Below are 19,054 nucleotides of genomic sequence, written 5' to 3'. Positions count from 1 at the left end.
ATTTTTTTCTATTATATTTTCTACCTTTTGCTTAAAGCCATATTATAGAGACTGCCAGTTTATGGTTTTGTTGGTAACGTTAGCTAGTTTGTGTAACATTTTCAAAGCCCTAAAAACAGCTTTCAAAATGAACTAGGCTATAGCATGTAGTCAGTAAATATATCACCAAAATCTCTCAATTAACAAGCTACCTTACTTTTACAGTGCTAGTATGTGGTTTTAGCTAGACTGCAAGTTTATTTAAATCAACATTAAATAAAAAGACTAAAATGTCAAAAGTCTTTATTGAGACTAAAATGCCCAGACTAATGACCAACTAAAACTTGACAAAAAAACAGGATATGGTTGACTTAATGGCTAGACACAGACTACCGTGGCCCGCCCGAACTAACGGTACACTTGATTTATAACTGAATAATTCCTGCCTCATGCGTTATTAGTTAGCTCAATTTCAATGGAATCATGTTTGAAAGTTCCCTGGAAAAAGTACTTGACTCATTGTATATCATTGATAAATTATGTATTGACAAACCGTGACAGTGACATGTTAAAACAATATGGGGCAAGGAGAAAGGAAATTATGTTTGAAACAAAGCAATCCCTTCTTCAAAAAGCGTAGGTATTCCTCAGGCGTGCCTCCTAAAGCAAGGAGAGCGCTGTGTCATTTGTATGGTTGGTTTGATTCCAGTGCATCTATCTCTCCTGCCTGCCAGGTGTCTGTCCCCTGGCCAGGAGCATGGCTTGTCCTTCTTCGAGCAGGAGCTGGTCCAGTTGGACCAGGAGAGCAAGGGCAAGCTGGCGGAGCTTAAGGAGCAGCAGCAGCAGCAACTGCTCAACCTGAGGCAAGAGCAGTACTACAGCGAGAAGTACCTCAAGAAGGAGCACATCAAACAGGTACAACAACCCAATAGCCCAACAGCCCAACAGCTTTTGTTTATTTTGTGAACTAAAAACAGCAACCTCTTTCCTATTTTTTAACTACTTGAAAATATTTTTTCTGCTGCAAAAAACCACATTGTCAGCTTATTACCACACACTCACTGTATTGTAGTGACGTATATCTTATAATTGATTATTTGGTTTCTGCTGTTACACCCTCTTTCCTGTACTGTAACCTCTTTCAGGTCATGGTGAAGCTGACGACAGTTGCTGAAGAATCACAAAGCAACCAGATGAAGAAACTGAAAGAGATATGTGAAAAGTAAGTGCAGGGCGACCTTGTCTCTAGTCTTGTATTGTCGCTAGGATTTTGCTTGACTGTAAATACCAGTGGAAGGAACGATCTGATGAAGTCTGCTTAGTTTTTATAAACTCTTCACCTTCCTTCACAGAGAAAAGAAAGAACTGAAAAAGAAGATGGACAGGAAGAGGCAGGAGAAGATCAATGAAGCTAAATCAAAGGAGAAACACTTAACAGAGGAGTAAGTGTATGGAGAGAAACAGAAAGTTCAAGACATGAATTGAGTATTGAATGAAATTTCAAAACATTGTGGCTCCCACTTGTAGTATCTTTCCCCCTTCACACTTTGTCATTATTAATATAATGGGATTAATATTGAATTGACAAATGGAATGTTTCTCATTTTGACATTCGTAGCATTTATTTTAGCTAGTTTTGTAGCAATATGGTGACTACTAAAAGAGAGATAATAATTGATCATCTGTGATTGATTGTGTCATTTTTTCCATCTTAGAGAGAAGCTGGAGATAAACAGGTCATATGTTAATGAAGTAGTACAACACATTAAAAGGGTGAGCTCACATGAAACACTACGCTTTCCTTCCATTAACAGCACACCATGGACCCTCGAGTGTGTTGACTGTTGTATTCTTTGTCCGTGTTCTCTCAGTTGGAGGAGGCCCAAACTCAAAGGCACGAGAAACTTATTGAAACCCACAAGAGCATTCTCCAGCAAATAGTTGATGAAAAACCCAAGGTAAGTGAGCCTGCCTGGGGTTAAAAGAGTTTTTTATTTTTTATTTATTTGTCTTATTTTATTTACCTGGACACAAAAAACAAACATACATAGTGTCTGTGCCACATTACACTACATTTACAGAGAAGAACAAAGCTGGATTTCATACTTAAAGGGAAACTTCTGAATTCTTTCAACCTGGGATCTTTTTCGGTCCAAACTTTTACTAAGAATAATTAACAATCAAAATCGGTCCAGTAATGAGTTACAGCGCTATACCGGAAACCCTAAAATGGCTATACAATGTGAAGCCTAAACAGTCATTTTCCACAGTCCATATTGTCAGACACTTAGAATTACATTATTAGCCTGTCAGTAGTGGAAGCAGACGGTTTGCTTTCACACAGATGCTTGCCCCATGGGATTCAATTTTATAGCCGTCTTGCGGTTGCAGGTTATAGTGTTAAATACTGGACCGATTTAGTCCTCAGTAAAAGGTTGAACCCAAATACACCTAAAAATAGGGCCCAGGTTGAAAAATCCTGAAGACTCTCTTTAAGATGCACGTGGATAAAGGTGTTGCACATTTTTACATAATTTAGTTCTCAAAGATAGATAGGTAGCAAGAAGGGCTTTCTCCTCATCCTTCTTGAGTAGCTGTAGTGTGCACTCTCATTTAGCCCAACAATTTAAAAAGCTATTATCACTGGCGTTGTCATTATCACTACTCTAGGAGGAGGGCTCATCTGATGATGAAGGTAAGCACTGCATCTGTCTCTGAATGAATCATCCCATTAGTTAACGTCAGCTCTACTGCCAGCCCACTAGACATGGACAAGAGTGGCACTGTTACAGCATATGGTCTTGTCTCTGCTTTGGATGGTCACTGTCTGGCTCATAGCACCTGTTGCATCATGTGACTGCTTACTGTAGGTATGCCCTGCTCACTGCTGCTCCTGCAGATTGCTTTAGTCCATGGCCTTTCTCTAGTCTAAGACCAAAAGAAGAAATGCCTAGTATTCTATGGAACAACAGGCTTCATGTTATGTTCATGTATGTTTTGATACAGGCCTAATCCCAAAGACACAGTCCTGCACAAATAATGAGTGAAGATATAGTATACATCTTAATCTGGTTTGGCGAAGCCTCTTGAATTACATTAAAATAATGTAGTATGGGTTAATAACCTTGAGACTCAAGGTGATCTGCACAGCAACGGTAAACTAGATCAATGAATGTTATTCTCAGTTTACTAATAAATGCCAGGAGTGTATTATGCTACAGCATGTGGTACAATGAATTCACTGTTGTCTACTGTTGTTTTGTTTGTACGCACAAACTCTATACTTCATTTTGAAGTTGGCACATTGTCCCTATTCTTGTCTTTTTCATAGCGGAACATCACATTTGAATATTTCTCTAGAGATAGTATCAGTTAATTAAAAAATAGCTTTACTTCAGCTATAATTAGTTCAGATGGGATTTTGTTAATTGAATTTTTTGTCATTCATGAAAAAAATGTTTCCCCATGTGCAAATATCCCTCAGTGCAATTATGAAAGTACTGATGAAGTGACTGGTCTGCTATACTGATAGGGAGTGAGTGAACTGACTGAGTCAGAGTGGTGAGTGAACAGAAATGAGAGGCATGGCATCTGTTTTGATTGATTTGTTTTCACAGCTGCAAAGCGATTTGGACCAGGAGTACCAGGACAAGTTCCGCCGACTCCCGGTGGAGATTCAGGAGTTTGTGCAGGAGACCAGTAAGAGGAAACTGACGGAGGATGGAGACCAGGAGGCACTGCCAGCCTCCTCTACCCAGGAGAGGCTCAGCCACAAGGGGGCACAGTCGGAGGATGACATGGAGGATGAGAAGAAAGACTGAAAACATCACTCTGTATGAGGAACTATTCTTTATGACAATAGATACTTTTTGGAGATAAGTTTTTTGATTTTCTATTTGTTTTCAGTCTTTTTACATTTCTAAGCTCTTGATTTGTTCCAAAGGCTTCAGACGTAGCATGGCTTACAAAGCTGGCTAATTTGCAGTATTTAGAATGGATATTGGCTTTATTTATTTATAATTCTATGTTTTAGTGTTCTTGTGTGAAGTTATTGTTTTTTATGATTTTGATATTTATTTTGAATGTTGAATATCACTGCTTCTACATTTGTGAACAAAATGTTCTTTTTGTCCGAGCTTTGGTAGATCTTCAGAACATTTCTGCATGAGTGTAATTTGGGCAAAACTAATTGATCTGATGTCTTATGAAGTACCAGAAATATTTAGACAACCTGTAGCTTTCAGGTGTGTACAACTGATCTTACAAAAAGTACACATTGTATATTTGCACTGAAGTTGGTAACATCACTATTTGCTATCGACGGCCAGCACTGGTGGCTTGCTGTTGTAGATCATTCTGTTGTATATTTGCTGCTAAATGTAGTTGTTGTGTGTGGTTTGCGTTTTTAAAGTATCATTATTTTTCACAGTTTCTTGAAAAAAAAAACACTGATCGGTTCCTTGGTGTGGAGATATGGGATTATATTGGGTACCAGAATATTCTGGAAAATTACATTTTTCAGGGACGCATGGGTGTATTAGATATTGTGTTGACATACATTTGTAAATGTTAAACTAGTGATTTGTTGTTCTTAGGTGTAGTGAAGTAATACAGTAACTGTGAGGATGTGTTTTCTGAGTTTCAATAACTGGAGAAAAGTGACATATTATACAGGCTGTGTCAGTTTTCTTTTACCTGGTGACCTATTCTCCATCACAATCCTTTTTACCACATAGCTTTCTCATAACTCAGTTCATGGATGGTAGAGATGTTTGAAGTGAAAAATATGAAAACTTGAATTTGTTTTGAATGTTTTATAGTTAAGAGCCTGACCCTTTGTGGAATTGAGTGTTCTGTGAAGAGAGCCACTGATTCATATTTACCCTTATTGCATGGACCTATAGACACAGTACAGAAAGGATTTGTTCATGATCTGTAACCCATGTTAAAGGATTTGTTCATGATCTGTAACCCATGTTAAAGGATTTGTTAATGATCTATAACCCATGTTAAAGGATTTGTTAATGATCTATAACCCATGTTAAAGGATTTGTTAATGATCTATAACCCATGTTAAATGAATTCTCCATAAAGTGCAGAAGGACTTGTGGAATGTGGGCCATGTAAGGGCAAGGTTATGAATATGCACTAATGATGCCCTTAAGTATTCTCATAATTATGCAATTTATTACTCATTTAATCAAGTTATGCCCATGGCATTTTTTGGTTCTACCCCATTGTTTTAATTTAAGATCAACCATGTTTTAAAAGTGGCGTATCTTGTGTTGGAGTACTTAATGTTGTTGTATGTAAATAGTCTCTTCACTGATGGATCTTCAGAGCTTTCAAAGGAATTGAGCACTTTCTCTGGAAAATTCCACGTTCTCGTGAGTTCATTCAACCACAGTCATATTCCCCTGCAGTCTAGATATTTTGGGGGTATTTGTTTATTGGCTGTGTTTGACTTCGTTGGAACCACCACTGTTGTACATTCCATACAAACATCTTTTTTTAGCTTCGGTATTAGTGAAAGTTGTAATCACCATTTCCTTGAGGCAATAGGTGAATATTCCATGGCATTTAAAGAGGTGCCAAACCAAGTCTCACCTTACAGAAGTGGTAGGAAGAAAGGCCAGGGCTTATTACTGGTCCAACTGAAAACTCTCATTGGTTTTTGTTATACAGAATTAGTCCTCAGACAATAGGTCAAGCAGTGGTCAGATATTGGGTTTTAAAATGTGTACTTGAACAATATTTTATTCTAAAGAGAAACACACTCAAATCACGAGATGATACTTTATGTCACTTATTTTTAACAGGCAATGGGTCCTTTTAGAGTCCCAGTTTTATGATGTTTTAAAAAAATGGGCTTTAAATTGCAGAAGAGTGCAATATTGTTTTAAAAGTTGTGAGGATGATGATTGTCCATAGTTTCTTTTTTATTGAATAACCTAAAAAGTTTACACAACATATGTTGGACAGAAAATGCTATGAGTAGGAGCCATTTTGACCAGATTTTTGCAATGAAACTCTGCCATTCTTTCCTTTCAGACCAAAATCTCTTTACATCGTAAGATTACTTGAATTACTTTTAAGACTGAAATTATTTTTGATTGATTTGATGTGCAAGTCCTGTGCCTTTATATGTGTTATCCATCGTAGATGTGGAATGTATAAATGGCATTTTGAGTGAATTGTCATTACTTAGAGCTCTCCTTTTTGTAGACAGTATGCGCATTTTAAAAATGTTTCTACGACCAGATAGATGTCTATTACTTGTAAAGCGCCATATTACATTTTATGTTAGCTACTGAATGCCATATTTTCCTCCCTTTATTTATATATCTCAGATAGCCTCATAGCATAATGGAAATGAAACAGAAGACATATAACTGTATTGCTGGTGCCACAGTTTTTTCAGTCATTATTTTTTAGATGAATATAGTTGAATGTAAGTGGTCTTGTGGTGCTGTGCATTTGTTTGAAATTATTAAAATGTCATCGTGAAAGTTTTATATGATAAATGGGCGGTGTGTAATTTATTTTTTTGTGCAGATGTATAGACACAAATCAGGGAAGTCTGAGAGTAGAACTCAATGTAAAGCTAAGGTCCAAATATCAGAACTTCAGAAACCCTGTGGAATGTCGAGGTACGAAACTCCAAGTGCAGATAGAAATCATGGCCAAGCAACACCAACTTGTCCAAGATGTATCCTGTGCCAAACTGAAAGGATGGAAGTGAATGTTCAATTACCAGCATATTCAGCATTTTAATGAAAATCTTTATATTTATCTTGACAAGTTAGACTTTGGAGAAGAAGTTGACTGATAAATGACGTATATGTCGAGCGCACCAGCTACTGACTCACATTAGCAACACCCCACAGTGATTCCAGCGTCTAATGCTCACAAGCGGCCGTATGATGGCAGTAGTTTACTGTTATGTTTTTCTTCTCCCATGGGGACATCGTGTATGGAAAGGCGGTGACAGCACAAATTGTAATGAGGAATAAAGACAGGAGACGAACCTGGCTCTAGCAAAGACATTTTTCCTACCAGACCCACTACAACGACTGACGGCATCGGCTTGTGGACCTCCTGAAAGTAAGCCTCCACATTTGCTGTTAAAGCCAAGTAGCACACTGTTTCGCTGTCAACCTCGTGCACTTAATTAAAATGATAAAATAGTCTGCCTTTGAATATCAAAGGAACTTGGTTCATTTGCACAGAATACTGTACTGACCATTTTATGCAAACAATGGTAAACGTTATTCGCATAAATAGTGTAATGCAGAACAGCGTGTGAGGTGTCGAAGGCAACTTGCAGGTCTAAACTGAAACATTGGCGCAAGTTTGTTGGTTATGAAAGGGTCCTGTGGTTGCAACAGGGGCTACTATTGCCTAGTTCAACCGTCTAAGACCACCCACCTTCTGAATGTGTAATGAATCTCTTACCAGAGGGTAATTACGGAACACTTAAGAAATGATAGGTAGTCGTCGAAGGGCAATGTTTACAGAGATGCAGCACTGTAGCGTTTACTGTTATGGTAGTCCTACCCAATAGACATAATAATCAACACTGTTCAAATGTGTTGTTAACCACAGCCTACTGACTCTCACACTCAGCTGGGATAAAATGTGCTTTAATCAACTTTTAAAAGTTTAAAAAGGCTTAAGATAGAAAGTTTTTATCAAACCTTCGACTATTGTTTAACTTAAATTAAAGCAACACTCTTCTGTGTTTTGAAATATAGGCATAGTGTCAAGTGAATGGATGGCAGCCATGGCTAGATGTAGGAATTATCCCACAGACTTTGTCAGGTCTGACTGTTCCTATTAGTCGCTGAGTTGGCAAATTGGAAGTTAGAAAACGCTAAAATGTCTCTCCAGTTAAATTATGAATCGCTGTTGCCAATTGCTCACTCCAGCCAGTGATGTTTCAGTGATTAATATATTGCTAGTAACTGCAGTGGGCCGATTGGCAAATTACCTCCTCTCCAGCTTTGCTTCTTTCTATCAAGGATCACTAGTAACGTAATTAGCCTGCCAAGTACCCAGACCTTCTAGCACAGTTTCATACCGGAGGCACTTGACTTTAATATGTGTTGTTGCACATTCTCGTGCAGGAGTGCAGATGTTCACTTTGAATCAGACTTTTCCATTAGCAACCAGTAGGTTACCAGTTTTTAATGTCAGCCTCATTGGGATAAATTCACTTCAGCCGTGCTCCCTACAGGAGTCATACTGGTGCTCTCCTCTCGCTGACCCAAGCCATTTTCAAGACCACTGAAACTTAAAGTGTGTATCTAAACCACAGAGACTGCTGACGGAAATAGACTTTGTCTATAAATGTTCTTTGATTTTATTTGAACGTGGTCCTCCCGCTGCTGAGCTCTATTAGTTAGGCTATATTTGTAGTGGTATTCAAACTAGTGTTGCAGCACAGGATACCACATGGTCTGTTGAGTGTCTTTTCTGAGCTGCACTGTCTAGGCAGAGGCTTACACATAGCCACTTGTGTTTCCTTTGGACACGAGTGATATCAGAGAAGGCATCTGTTTCAATGCAGGACAGCAAGGATGTTTAACATACATATTACAGTTTAACATACATATTACAAAGAAACGCTGACACACTATGAGGGCTTTTCAGGATCCCTTAGGTGATGGATATTTTATTTATTAGATTGGCATCCTACATTGCACTGTTCTTGTTCTGTCAGAGGCCTGGAATGTTCCAGCTGAGAGTTTAGGGCTCTCATATGGACCTGACCATGAACACCTCCATGGCAGACCTAATATTTCAAAATGATGGACACTTTTGGACGTTTTTAAACAAAGGCTCCGTATATCACAGCAGGGCTATCCAAATGTACCGATGCCCTTTCAAAGGCTTTATTTATATCACAGCCCATTAATCCTGTAAGTTCTAAAAGGGGAGGCTGTGCCTTACTGAAAGCAGAGCAGCAGCCCCTTAAGTCACTCAGAATTCACTCTGTGCTGCTCTTACCCTGTCTGTCTTTCAGTTGCTCTCTGAGGGTTTGGCTGTGCCAACAGGTCCATGCATTCATACTAGTACGTCTCCTTTAGATCCATGGCACGAGCATATGAGTTCAACTGGCAAAAGCCTCTTCCAAGCTTCATGCAGGAGGGGGCATACTTTGACCGATTTGAAGAGGTGAGAATATCCATCCTTTTTAATAACCTTCTCTCTTCTTTTTCACTTGTGTTAATGCATGCCTATAATGCACAATGTTTTTATATAAATATCACACAGAATTAAGGGTAATGTCTTTTTTTACTTTTTATTTGTTTACATTTTCTTTAATCCACACTAAGAGTATGCTCCCGTTGTCTCATTTGTCACTGATTTCATTCTGTGAAAGCACTTTTTCAGAGATGCTATATTCTTTTAGGACATCTTTGTTTTTGACTAATTCTGTCTCGACATTTTGCCAAATGAGATATTATTATGCAGCGTACCAACAGACTCAAGGTGGCGCTATGTATCAGAGAGAATCTCTTGATTAGCAGTCCTCGTAAGAGATACCTCTCAGTCAAGTATGCACCTCATATTTGATATGGGTCCTGTGTGTTCATCAAACGTGCCAGAGACAATAATGTGTAGAATCAATAAAACATTAGCAGCAGCCTGCAACATTTTCTTTTTCAGGAAGCAGGACTAGAGCACTGTTTCATCAGAAAGACAGTCAATAATATTGATCCACATGTAGACATACTATGACTGCTTTCACAGTTCATCCAAAGGATGAGCCTGGATTCTATATGGTGGCTAGTGAAAATCCTGAGAAACGGAAGTGTTTGTCTTTTATCACAGAGGATGTTCTGAACATCTGTGTTCTCATGCCTCCCCAGGGTCTTCACAGTAAGGGCACAACTAAGTTTATCTTGGAATAGATATCAGCACAGAGCTTAACTGTCACATATAATGTGTCAGGGACAAAAAAATGCTCAAAGACTCCCGTAATTGATGTAATTCCTGTGTTGTTGAGTATTTCCCTTGACTAATGAATTGTTTTCCCTTGGGGGATGAGGAATTTGAGAAGAGCCACTGTTGTGCTCTTTTGTGCAACTAGTAAGAAATTACACATTTGTGTGTTTTATGAATGGTTTGTGTAGAAGAGGGGGTGTTTCTTCACACATGTTAATTAAATAGTTTATCGTCTTCTTTGTCTTGGTTTGCATCAATTTAAGGATTTATCTTAATTTGTCCATTAAGATAGACTACAAGGCTTTTGCTAGGGTCTCTCCCCTCTCATATTGTAACAGGAATTAGTATCTTTAAGCGGTCTAGAATCAAATATCTGTGGTGATGACTCTTAAGTACCACTTCTGGAATTAGGAGGTATCATAAAACCTTGCTATGATTTCAAATGTTTCCTTGTAGGGATTCAGCATTAGAGGATCATGCTGGTATTATCCTCCAAGCACTATTTACATGTCATCATTTCTCATGATGATGTCTGAGTCTGTGCGGCTTGTTTACAGTGAAGAAAAAGTGATCTCAGGTTGGGCAAGAATGTAGACTATGTGGGACCAGTAAATACAAGGAGGCAGAATGAGGAGAAAGTTTAAGCCTTTCACAGGCACGGCAGCCAGAGGGCAGAAACATTCAACTCAGCAGCCTTCTGTAAAGCTCACTCAATGAGACATTACATAACCATGAACCCACTCTGCTCTGGCACCAGTGGATGCATACAGTACGTGTGTGAGAGAGATGTATCGGACAAGGAACGTTGTTTTGTAGTGTCTCAGAATCAGAAATTCACTGTGATGTGTGGTCCTTGAGGGTAGTATTTATGTACATTATTTCATGTTTTTGTGTTTTTAGTTTCTATGGGAATTGAAGAGCTGAATTTCACATCATATTTTCAAATGACCTGAAAAGTGATGTTATCTCATCTAGATCTTGTCCATTTGTTTTAAAATACTGAGTTAGCCGCCTCTCTGTCACAAATGTTTTTTTGCTTCTTTAGTTGTAGCTTTTCCATGTGAGATTGTAATGTGGATGATGCTTTGGGTAAATACTTTGGGCATTCAGTCAGACTATTCTCTGTAGTACATTGCACTCCCCTTCTTCTCAAAAGGTGTTTTTGTGTTAGGGAGCCTCAAAACAGACACACGTAGTTACATATCATCACATCCATGCCCACATACTGTCAGTGCCTTTGAGCACAAATAGGCTACTTCATGTGTATGACTGGCTGTGTGTATAGCACATTCTAATTCAAGACCATTTTCGCGTTTTTGTCAGTTTGTCAGGTACAATTTATCCAATTTGAATAAATATGATGCTTGAATATATCTTCCACTGAGACAGGTGCAACCAATTTAGTTTGGATTTATGTTGTGCTTTGAGAAGTGACAACAGTGTTGAAGTCATATTTGGTCTAAGCCCAGCCAGGTACACACACATGTACGCACATGAAATGTATACAAGTTTTACTGAACAGCAGGCCTATCCTTCCTGAATAATTCGCTCACTGCTGATTAATCACATTATCTGGCCAGTTACCCTAAAATGTGTGACTGTGTTTGTCTTGAAGACTGTTTTATTGCTCTTGAGATGCTAACTAACAGTCTGCTTTTTCACAGGACCCTTTTGTTTTTGAACCTCAGTGCTTTTTCAAAGTGGACGAGTTTGGTTTCTTTCTTACATGGAAAAGCGAGGGAAAGGTAGGGCTTTCTGAGTAATTCAGTTGCCTTTTCTATTTCTTGAAAGGATTCGGCCAACGTATTTCACAAACTAAATGTGTTTCTTTTCAGGAAGGTCAGGTTTTGGAATGTTCTCTTATCAACAGCATACGCAGCAGCATCCCAAAGGTAATGTCCAGTCCTCCTCAAAAGAGTTTCAACATGTTCTAGTTACTCATATAGTAGCAAACATTTCCACGTAGAGGTGTCTGCTGAGCTTCAAAAACCTCTCATCTATGAACTTAATCTCTACACAGAGGCAGAGGGGTATGTATATACTGTATGTATGTATATATGTATGTGTATGTATGTAAATATTTATGTTTATATGTATGTTTATGTATTTGTCTCTCGGTTGAATTTGCAGGATCCCAAAACCTCGGCGTCCCTTGAGGCGATGGGAAGGAGTGAGAGTGAGTTGGAGGGCTGCACCCTGTGCATATGCAGTGGCCCTGACCTGATCAATCTCACCTTCACGTTCATGGTGGCCCAGAGTGTCAACGTTACCAAGGTAACCTCACTGCCTCCATGCTATGTTGTAAGCAGTGTTTCAGTTTTCTGATGCACCAAGGCTCTCTCTATCTCTCTGTCTCTGTCTCTCCCTCTTTCCTTCTCCCTCTCTCTCTCTCTGTCTCTGTCTCTCCCTCTTTCCTTCTCCCTCTCTCTCTCCCTCGGGGGGCTACGGGCATACGTGCGGCCTCCAGCTGAGCCGTCTCACTGGTCACCACGCGCCTCTCCGTCTCCCAGCAGCGTCATGTAACCCAAGTCCAAACCCTTAAAATGGAAACAGTATGCCCCAGAAGTCCTCTCCTCTCCCCAGGGAACATCATGTCAGATACCTCTGGCGGGACAGTGGACAGCTGCTCTGTCACGTACTGCTTGAATTTTTGTTTAGTTTTGTCAAGATTTTTCCATTTTGTGTTGCTCTGGAAACATGTGGTTAATGCATTACTGTCCCACCCAGGAAGAAAGAGAGGCTCATCTTGGATGTACTGAAGAGGTCATTCACCTCGGAATGGCTCTTACTTGTCTCCAGTGCCCCTGCGTGTGTGTGTAAAAATAGCCTTCTAGAGAAGCACTTAAGTGGAATATCCCAGAGTGGGGAAAGCCCACTGCAGAGATGCATCAGTTGAAGATGTCAGTTTGTTTGAGAGTTAAAGACAGGATGGTGCATATCATCCCCCAGTTTCCCAGCCTGCTAATTCATGAAATACCATCGTGCCTCAGTGATACGACACCTGGAAAGCAGAGCTTAGCATGTGGTCAACAGCCTGCTGAAAAAAATCCGTATCGTTCATATCCTAATATAACCTCAAGCAATCAAAGTTTGCAGTGTTCAGCCCCAAATGTGCGTGAGGCATGTGTGTGCTGTGCATTCCTTTGAAGTGAATTTGGATCATGCATTGACCATCCCTGTGCAATTGTGTGTGTGTGTTGTTGCAGCAGTGGACAGAGGGCTTGAGGTCACTGATTCACAACTTCAGGGCCAACAACGTGTGCCCCATGACCTGCCTGAGGAAACAGTGAGTGAACGAGTAGCACGACTAGCGTGAGCAAACATCTCCCCTGGCCAATGAGTCACCTCAGCCACGTCCTTGTGCTGAGTCCTAGAGTAATGGTGATGATGGACGAAATTGCTCAATATATTTGTAGAGATGAAGCTTACATTCACTTGTGTTAAATCAACTCTGAGAGTGTTCACTGTTTAAACATGTACACATTCATTACAGGCACTGTAAATGAGCTGATATGTTGGCAAAATGACACAGTTGAATATAATAATATAATATACATAACAGAGACCCTGTCAACAGCAGTGTTTTCTAGAAGTGATGCAGGATGAATGTAAGGTAGACTATGTGGTATGTGCAGACCCAGCTACACTGTTCCTGACATATATTTCAAATAGTCCATTTCAGAAGCACCGTCTAAGTAATTTGTACTGCCCCAATGTGATTTTGATGTAATAATGATAAACTGATCAAGCACCACACTAGCATGTAAAGTGCATACCAAGGAATATATATAGTTCATAGAGCAAAATGGAGAGGGTTTAGTCAGAGAAATATCTGCTTTGTAGAAGGTTCAATCATCCGGTGTCATCAAGGTTCATCAATCATGTGTTATGAGAAAAGCTGTAAGAGCAGATTAGCTCAGGGAGGGTGGCTGGAGTCGTGGTCAGTGTCAAACCACAGCACAGAGCATCCTAGGATAGACCTAGCCCATCACGATTGCACCGTATATAAATTAACTGTCAGTTTTCAGCACATATAGATTTTGCTTGTGTGTTTGTGGATGTGTTTGTGTTTGTGTGTGTGTGTGTGTGTGTGTGTGTGTGTGTGTGTGTGTGTGTGTGTGTGTGTGTGTGTGTGTGTGTGTGTGTGTGTGTGTGTGTGTGTGTCTGTGTGTGTGTGTGTGTGTGTGTGTGTGTTACATGATTAAAACCCTCTGACATTTCTTTACTTTTCCTTCCCAGTTGGATGAGGCTGTCATTTCTTACAAATGTGAATGGAAAGATTCCAGTGAGAAGGTACAGCATGCGTTCTCATTGTCAGGTATTGCTGTTTAGGGGTAATCTGTCTTGTCTGAATATACTGGGTGGGGTTCAGATGGTTTTCTCGCCTAGGTTTTGCTACAGGACCATTATTTGCCTATTTGCAGCACAGAGTATATTCCCTGAGGCCAATAATGTAACTTATTTACCTTTTTTAATATTCACAGTATTACAAGAACCTTTGCCTCAGGCAAAACTGAAAAAGGAATCTTCCAAGCACTGAAGGACTTAGGTCTACCCAGTGGAAAGGTAAATATTGCACTTATGGAATGGGTTTAATGTTGAAGGAATATGGACATATTAAGGACAGATAGACACATCTGCCGTTCCCACTAGTTGTCCAGGCTATGCACTATGTAGTTCTGTGATTAAGAAACCAAATATAAGAAAAGCATTCACAGCACGACAAAACACCAGTTAGCATGTTGACAAGCTTTTATCAGCGCAGCTGGGCTGTTGGTAGTGTTTGCAAGGTTTGTAAACGCTTTTTTGGGTTGGTAAATCTCTAGCTTTCGACTGAAACTCTATAATGCTTTTTAATGCACCTTGATTCTGAACTGCATTCAGTATACTTGAACACATGATTTTTCGCTCCTACAGAATGATGAAATTGACCACTTGGTGTTTACATTTGACAAGTTTTATGCACTCACACAAAAGATCTGTCCCAGAATTGACATTGAGGAACTCTTCAAGAAGATGTGAGTATATGCATCAGTAGAACACACACACGTTTGGGTTTAAAGTTTCATCAAACCTCTGGCTGTAACTAGGCAGTCTGTATTAACATTTTAACCTTGAGAAGAATAATTTAGAAAACCAATCCGCGGTACCTTCTCATGGTCATGCCATGCTAACTTCCTCAAAGAGCCTAACCTTCCATAAATTGTTTGAATATTAACCATTAAACTACCGGTAGGTATGTGGCTCACCTTTTAAGCCATTGCAAGGTCAGGATTGTGAAGTATCATTTTGAAGGACAAATATCCTGCAGACATGTTTTCAGTTCTTTAACTTCTCTTTTTCAGAAATGGTGGCAAAAGTGATTATTTAAACGTAGACCAGTTAGTCTGCTTTTTAAATGAAGTAAGCCTTTTTTTTATTTCATTAGTGTTCTTTTGCCCCAGCTTCATGCCACCCAACTAATCACCTGCTAACCCAACTGCTTCCCTGTCCCTCACCCTTCACCCCCATGTGACCTACCCTCCCTCTCTACGCTCTAGTCCCACTTTACCTAAGAGGGTTGGGAGGTTACCTGGTGTAGCTCCTTGCTCCTGTTGTCTTGCCTTGATATCTCTTCAGCTGGCATTGACTTGTCGGCCATCCCATGTGTGTCGCACTGAATTAACAGCAGGGATCTGAGAAGCACCTGAATGTGCTGTGAATGTCTATGCACTTGCATCAAAAAAAATCACTGCCACTTAACATGTTCTAACATTCTCTGTTGCCACTGGCGATGACTTTTACTTCACTCCCGCTAATCTGATGACAGTGAAATGAATTGGAGTTGCAATGTGGCAGAATCCCAACTGGTTTGTGATTCACACATGCTTGATTGCTGACTACATGGTAATCTGTTCTGAAAGAGAACGCGGTGCACTGAGAGCAGAAGTTCCCTGAGACTCTACATCATTTCTCTATAGAATCAGCGAGATCCACGGCTCAATGAGATTCTCTTTCCTATCTACGACTTCAAGCGAGCCTTACAGATAGCAGAGCAGTATGAGCCAGATGAGAAGCTGAAAAGAAAAGGTAAACAGAATGGGAAGGTCTTATATGCAGCGCATTCAAATTGTAGGGTGCAACATGCCACTTGTATGGTGAGGCTGAACAACATTTCTGACAATGTACCTCCATCTGGTGGTGACTCATAGAAAGACTTGCTTTGTCCATCACTGGATTACAGAACTCTGCAGAGAAAAAATGTATGAAACATCTCAAACTGATGGATCTAATCTCTAGCACTATGAATAGCAGTCTGCAGCTGTTTTGTACATTTTACCTTTGGAGACAAGATGTCTCAATTTCCATTCATCTGGTGGGCCGCCCGCAGGCTTGATGTCGAGCGACGGCTTCTGCCGCTACCTGATGTCAGATGAGAACGCCCCCGTCTACCAGGATCGCCTGGAGCTCTACCAGGACATGGACCATCCCCTGGCCCACTATTTCATCAGCTCCTCGCACAACACCTACCTGACAGGCCGCCAGTTCGGGGGGAAGTCGTCTGTGGAGATTTACCGTCAGGTGCTCCTGTCAGGCTGCAGGTAGGCTTTGGCTGGGGGGCACTCCAGCTCAACACAGCTCAGACCTAGTTTACACTTAAGGAGCTCAACACAGCTCAGACCTAGTTTACACTTAAGGAGCTCAACACAGCTCAACACAGCTCAGACCTAGTTTACACTTAAGGAGCTCAACACAGCTCAACACAGCTCAGACCTAGTTTACACTTAAGGAGCTCAACACAGCTCAACACAGCTCAGACCTAGTTTACACTTAAGGAGCTCAACACAGCTCAACACAGCTCAGACCTAGTTTTCACTTAAGGAGGAATGGAGAGAAGAACAAGTTCACACAGCCTATGGCTAACAAGAATAGGGTTGGCAATGTTTTTGTGCAGCATTGTTGGTAAATATTGTACACATATGCCACTTATGTTTATTTGGCCTTGCCAGAAGCATCACTAATACACATTCTCCTTTGCAGCATTGCCTGAAACATGGCTGTGTTATTTTTGTAGAAAGTCTAGACATCACCTGCACACAACATCTGTCCCCACGAGCACACAGCAGTTGGAGCCGAGCATCACATATGTACACGGATTAGGAGTACTGACTGACTGAAGGACACATCTCCACTGGTCTAATACCTAGTGTCTGTTTCTTTGCCTGAGCAAATCTCACGCTTACGTTTCTTCTTCAGTAGTGGTTTCTGTACACCAGTTCTGTCGTGAAAGCCTGATTGACGAAGTCAGCAATTGATGTAGGCATGTGTCTGCACTTTGTACTCTGTGAAGCATGTATTTGAGCTGTTGTCTGAAGCGCAGTTTGGTGGTGATTTCTGAGGCTGATGACTGTAACAAACTGTATTGACAGTAGGTAGATTTAGATGTCACATGATAGCCCACATAAGAGGACACCTGATTGCCTCCAACGATTACTAGAAATGAAATTCCATTGATTATGTCATGGTTGTGGCTGAGCATCATGGATTGAATTATCTCAGCCATTTAAGCATGAAATAGTCAGTAACATAATGAACAACATACATTAATTCAGTTGTCTGAATATTAATAGTATTTTATGTATATGACTATATAAATCAAACACTGGAGGAAAGGGGCATACATTTCCAGTTTATAGGACTAATATAATGTCTGTATAATGTTTATATAATAATGTGTCTGATATAATGTCTGTGTAATGTGTGTGGATGATGTGTCTGTCTGCAGGTGTGTGATAATGTCTGTGTAATGTGTGTGGATGATGTGTCTGTCTGTCTGCAGGTGTGTGATAATGTCTGTCTAATGTGTGTGGATGATGTGTCTGTCTGTCTGTCTGCAGGTGTGTGACAATGTCTGTGTAATGTGTGTGGATGATATGTCTGTCTGTCTGTCTGTCTGTCTGCAGGTGTGTGATAATGTCTGTCTAATGTGTGTGGATGATGTGTCTGTCTGTCTGTCTGCAGGTGTGTGATAATGTCTGTGTAATGTGTGTGGATGATATGTCTGTCTGTCTGCAGGTGTGTGATAATGTCTGTGTAATGTGTGTGGATGATATGTCTGTCTGTCTGCAGGTGTGTGATAATGTCTGTGTAATGTGTGTGGATGATGTGTCTGTCTGTCTGCAGGTGTGTGATAATGTCTGTCTAATGTGTGTGGATGATGTGTCTGTCTGTCTGCAGGTGTGTGATAATGTCTGTGTAATGTGTGTGGATGATATGTCTGTCTGTCTGCAGGTGTGTGATAATGTCTGTGTAATGTGTGTGGATGATGTGTCTGTCTGTCTGCAGGTGTGTGATAATGTCTGTCTAATGTGTGTGGATGATGTGTCTGTCTGTCTGCAGGTGTGTGATAATGTCTGTCTAATGTGTGTGGATGATGTGTCTGTCTGTCTGCAGGTGTGTGATAATGTCTGTGTAATGTGTGTGGATGATATGTCTGTCTGCAGGTGTGTGATAATGTCTGTCTAATGTGTGTGGATGATGTGTCTGTCTGCAGGTGTGTGATAATGTCTGCCTAATGTTTGTGGATGATGTGTCTGTCTGTCTGCAGGTGTGTGATAATGTCTGCCTAATGTTTGTGGATGATGTGTCTGTCTGTCTGCAGGTGTGTGATAATGTCTGTGTAATGTGTGTGGATGATATGTCTGTCTGTCTGTCTGCAGGTGTGTGATATTGTCTGTGTAATGTGTGTGGATGATGTGTCTGTCTGTCTGCAGGTGTGTGATAATGTCTGTCTAATGTGTGTGGATGATATGTCTGTCTGTCTGTCTGCAGGTGTGTGATATTGTCTGTGTAATGTGTGTGGATGATGTGTCTCTCTGTCTGTCTTCAGGTGTGTGGAGCTAGACTGCTGGGATGGCAAAGGTGAGGACCAGGAGCCCATCATTACTCATGGGAAGGCCATGTGCACAGATATCCTCTTCAAGGTGAATAGCCTTACACTCAAAGCCCTATATAACATTCGACTTGAAATGCTTTCATTCACAACTCTTCTTCAAATAGAATAGTTCACGGCACCTTCATATTTGGACAGGTTTGAGCATTGAAGCTGTAGAAAATCTGAATAACTGTGCCAGAGTAATTACTC

At 40.4% G+C, this 19,054-nt stretch overlaps 2 protein-coding genes across 8 annotated transcripts in view; both read left to right on the top strand.

Moving 5' to 3' along the window:
- Positions 1–6,503, top strand: part of LOC105909410 (1-phosphatidylinositol 4,5-bisphosphate phosphodiesterase beta-1) — a 44,346-nt gene extending 37,843 nt beyond the window's left edge. The window contains exons 27-33 of one of the 2 annotated variants that reach the window (XM_031579727.2): positions 714–894; positions 1,125–1,201; positions 1,332–1,421; positions 1,695–1,752; positions 1,851–1,937; positions 2,650–2,674; positions 3,597–3,793. In XM_031579727.2, coding sequence (XP_031435587.1) covers positions 714–894; positions 1,125–1,201; positions 1,332–1,421; positions 1,695–1,752; positions 1,851–1,937; positions 2,650–2,674; positions 3,597–3,682 — 604 coding nt within the window. In that variant the 3' untranslated portion in view covers positions 3,683–3,793. Of the gene's footprint in view, positions 1–713; positions 895–1,124; positions 1,202–1,331; positions 1,422–1,694; positions 1,753–1,850; positions 1,938–2,649; positions 2,675–3,596 lie in introns of both variants that reach the window. The other variant, XM_031579726.2, reaches the window with a different exon arrangement.
- Positions 6,504–6,595: 92 nt separating this feature from the next.
- The window catches only part of LOC105909428 (1-phosphatidylinositol 4,5-bisphosphate phosphodiesterase beta-4), a 30,037-nt gene continuing 17,578 nt past the window's right edge, over positions 6,596–19,054 (top strand). For 5 of the 6 annotated variants that reach the window (XM_012838055.3, XM_031579733.2, XM_031579730.2 and 2 more), the window contains exons 1-13: positions 6,596–7,083; positions 9,005–9,156; positions 11,595–11,675; positions 11,766–11,822; positions 12,061–12,204; positions 13,137–13,216; positions 14,170–14,223; positions 14,415–14,496; positions 14,848–14,948; positions 15,276–15,333; positions 15,891–15,999; positions 16,301–16,511; positions 18,800–18,893. In XM_012838055.3, coding sequence (XP_012693509.2) covers positions 9,073–9,156; positions 11,595–11,675; positions 11,766–11,822; positions 12,061–12,204; positions 13,137–13,216; positions 14,170–14,223; positions 14,415–14,496; positions 14,848–14,948; positions 15,276–15,333; positions 15,891–15,999; positions 16,301–16,511; positions 18,800–18,893 — 1,155 coding nt within the window. In that variant the 5' untranslated portion in view covers positions 6,596–7,083; positions 9,005–9,072. The remainder of the gene's footprint in view (positions 7,084–9,004; positions 9,157–11,594; positions 11,676–11,765; positions 11,823–12,060; positions 12,205–13,136; positions 13,217–14,169; positions 14,224–14,414; positions 14,497–14,847; positions 14,949–15,275; positions 15,334–15,890; positions 16,000–16,300; positions 16,512–18,799; positions 18,894–19,054) is intronic. The other variant, XM_031579729.2, reaches the window with a different exon arrangement.

Source organism: Clupea harengus, chromosome 14 (assembly GCF_900700415.2).
Source record: "Clupea harengus chromosome 14, Ch_v2.0.2, whole genome shotgun sequence".
Classification (NCBI taxonomy): Eukaryota; Metazoa; Chordata; class Actinopteri; order Clupeiformes; family Clupeidae; genus Clupea; species Clupea harengus.
The sequence above is the reverse complement of the archived record's forward strand: the minus strand, read 5'-3'. Positions and strand labels throughout refer to the sequence as shown.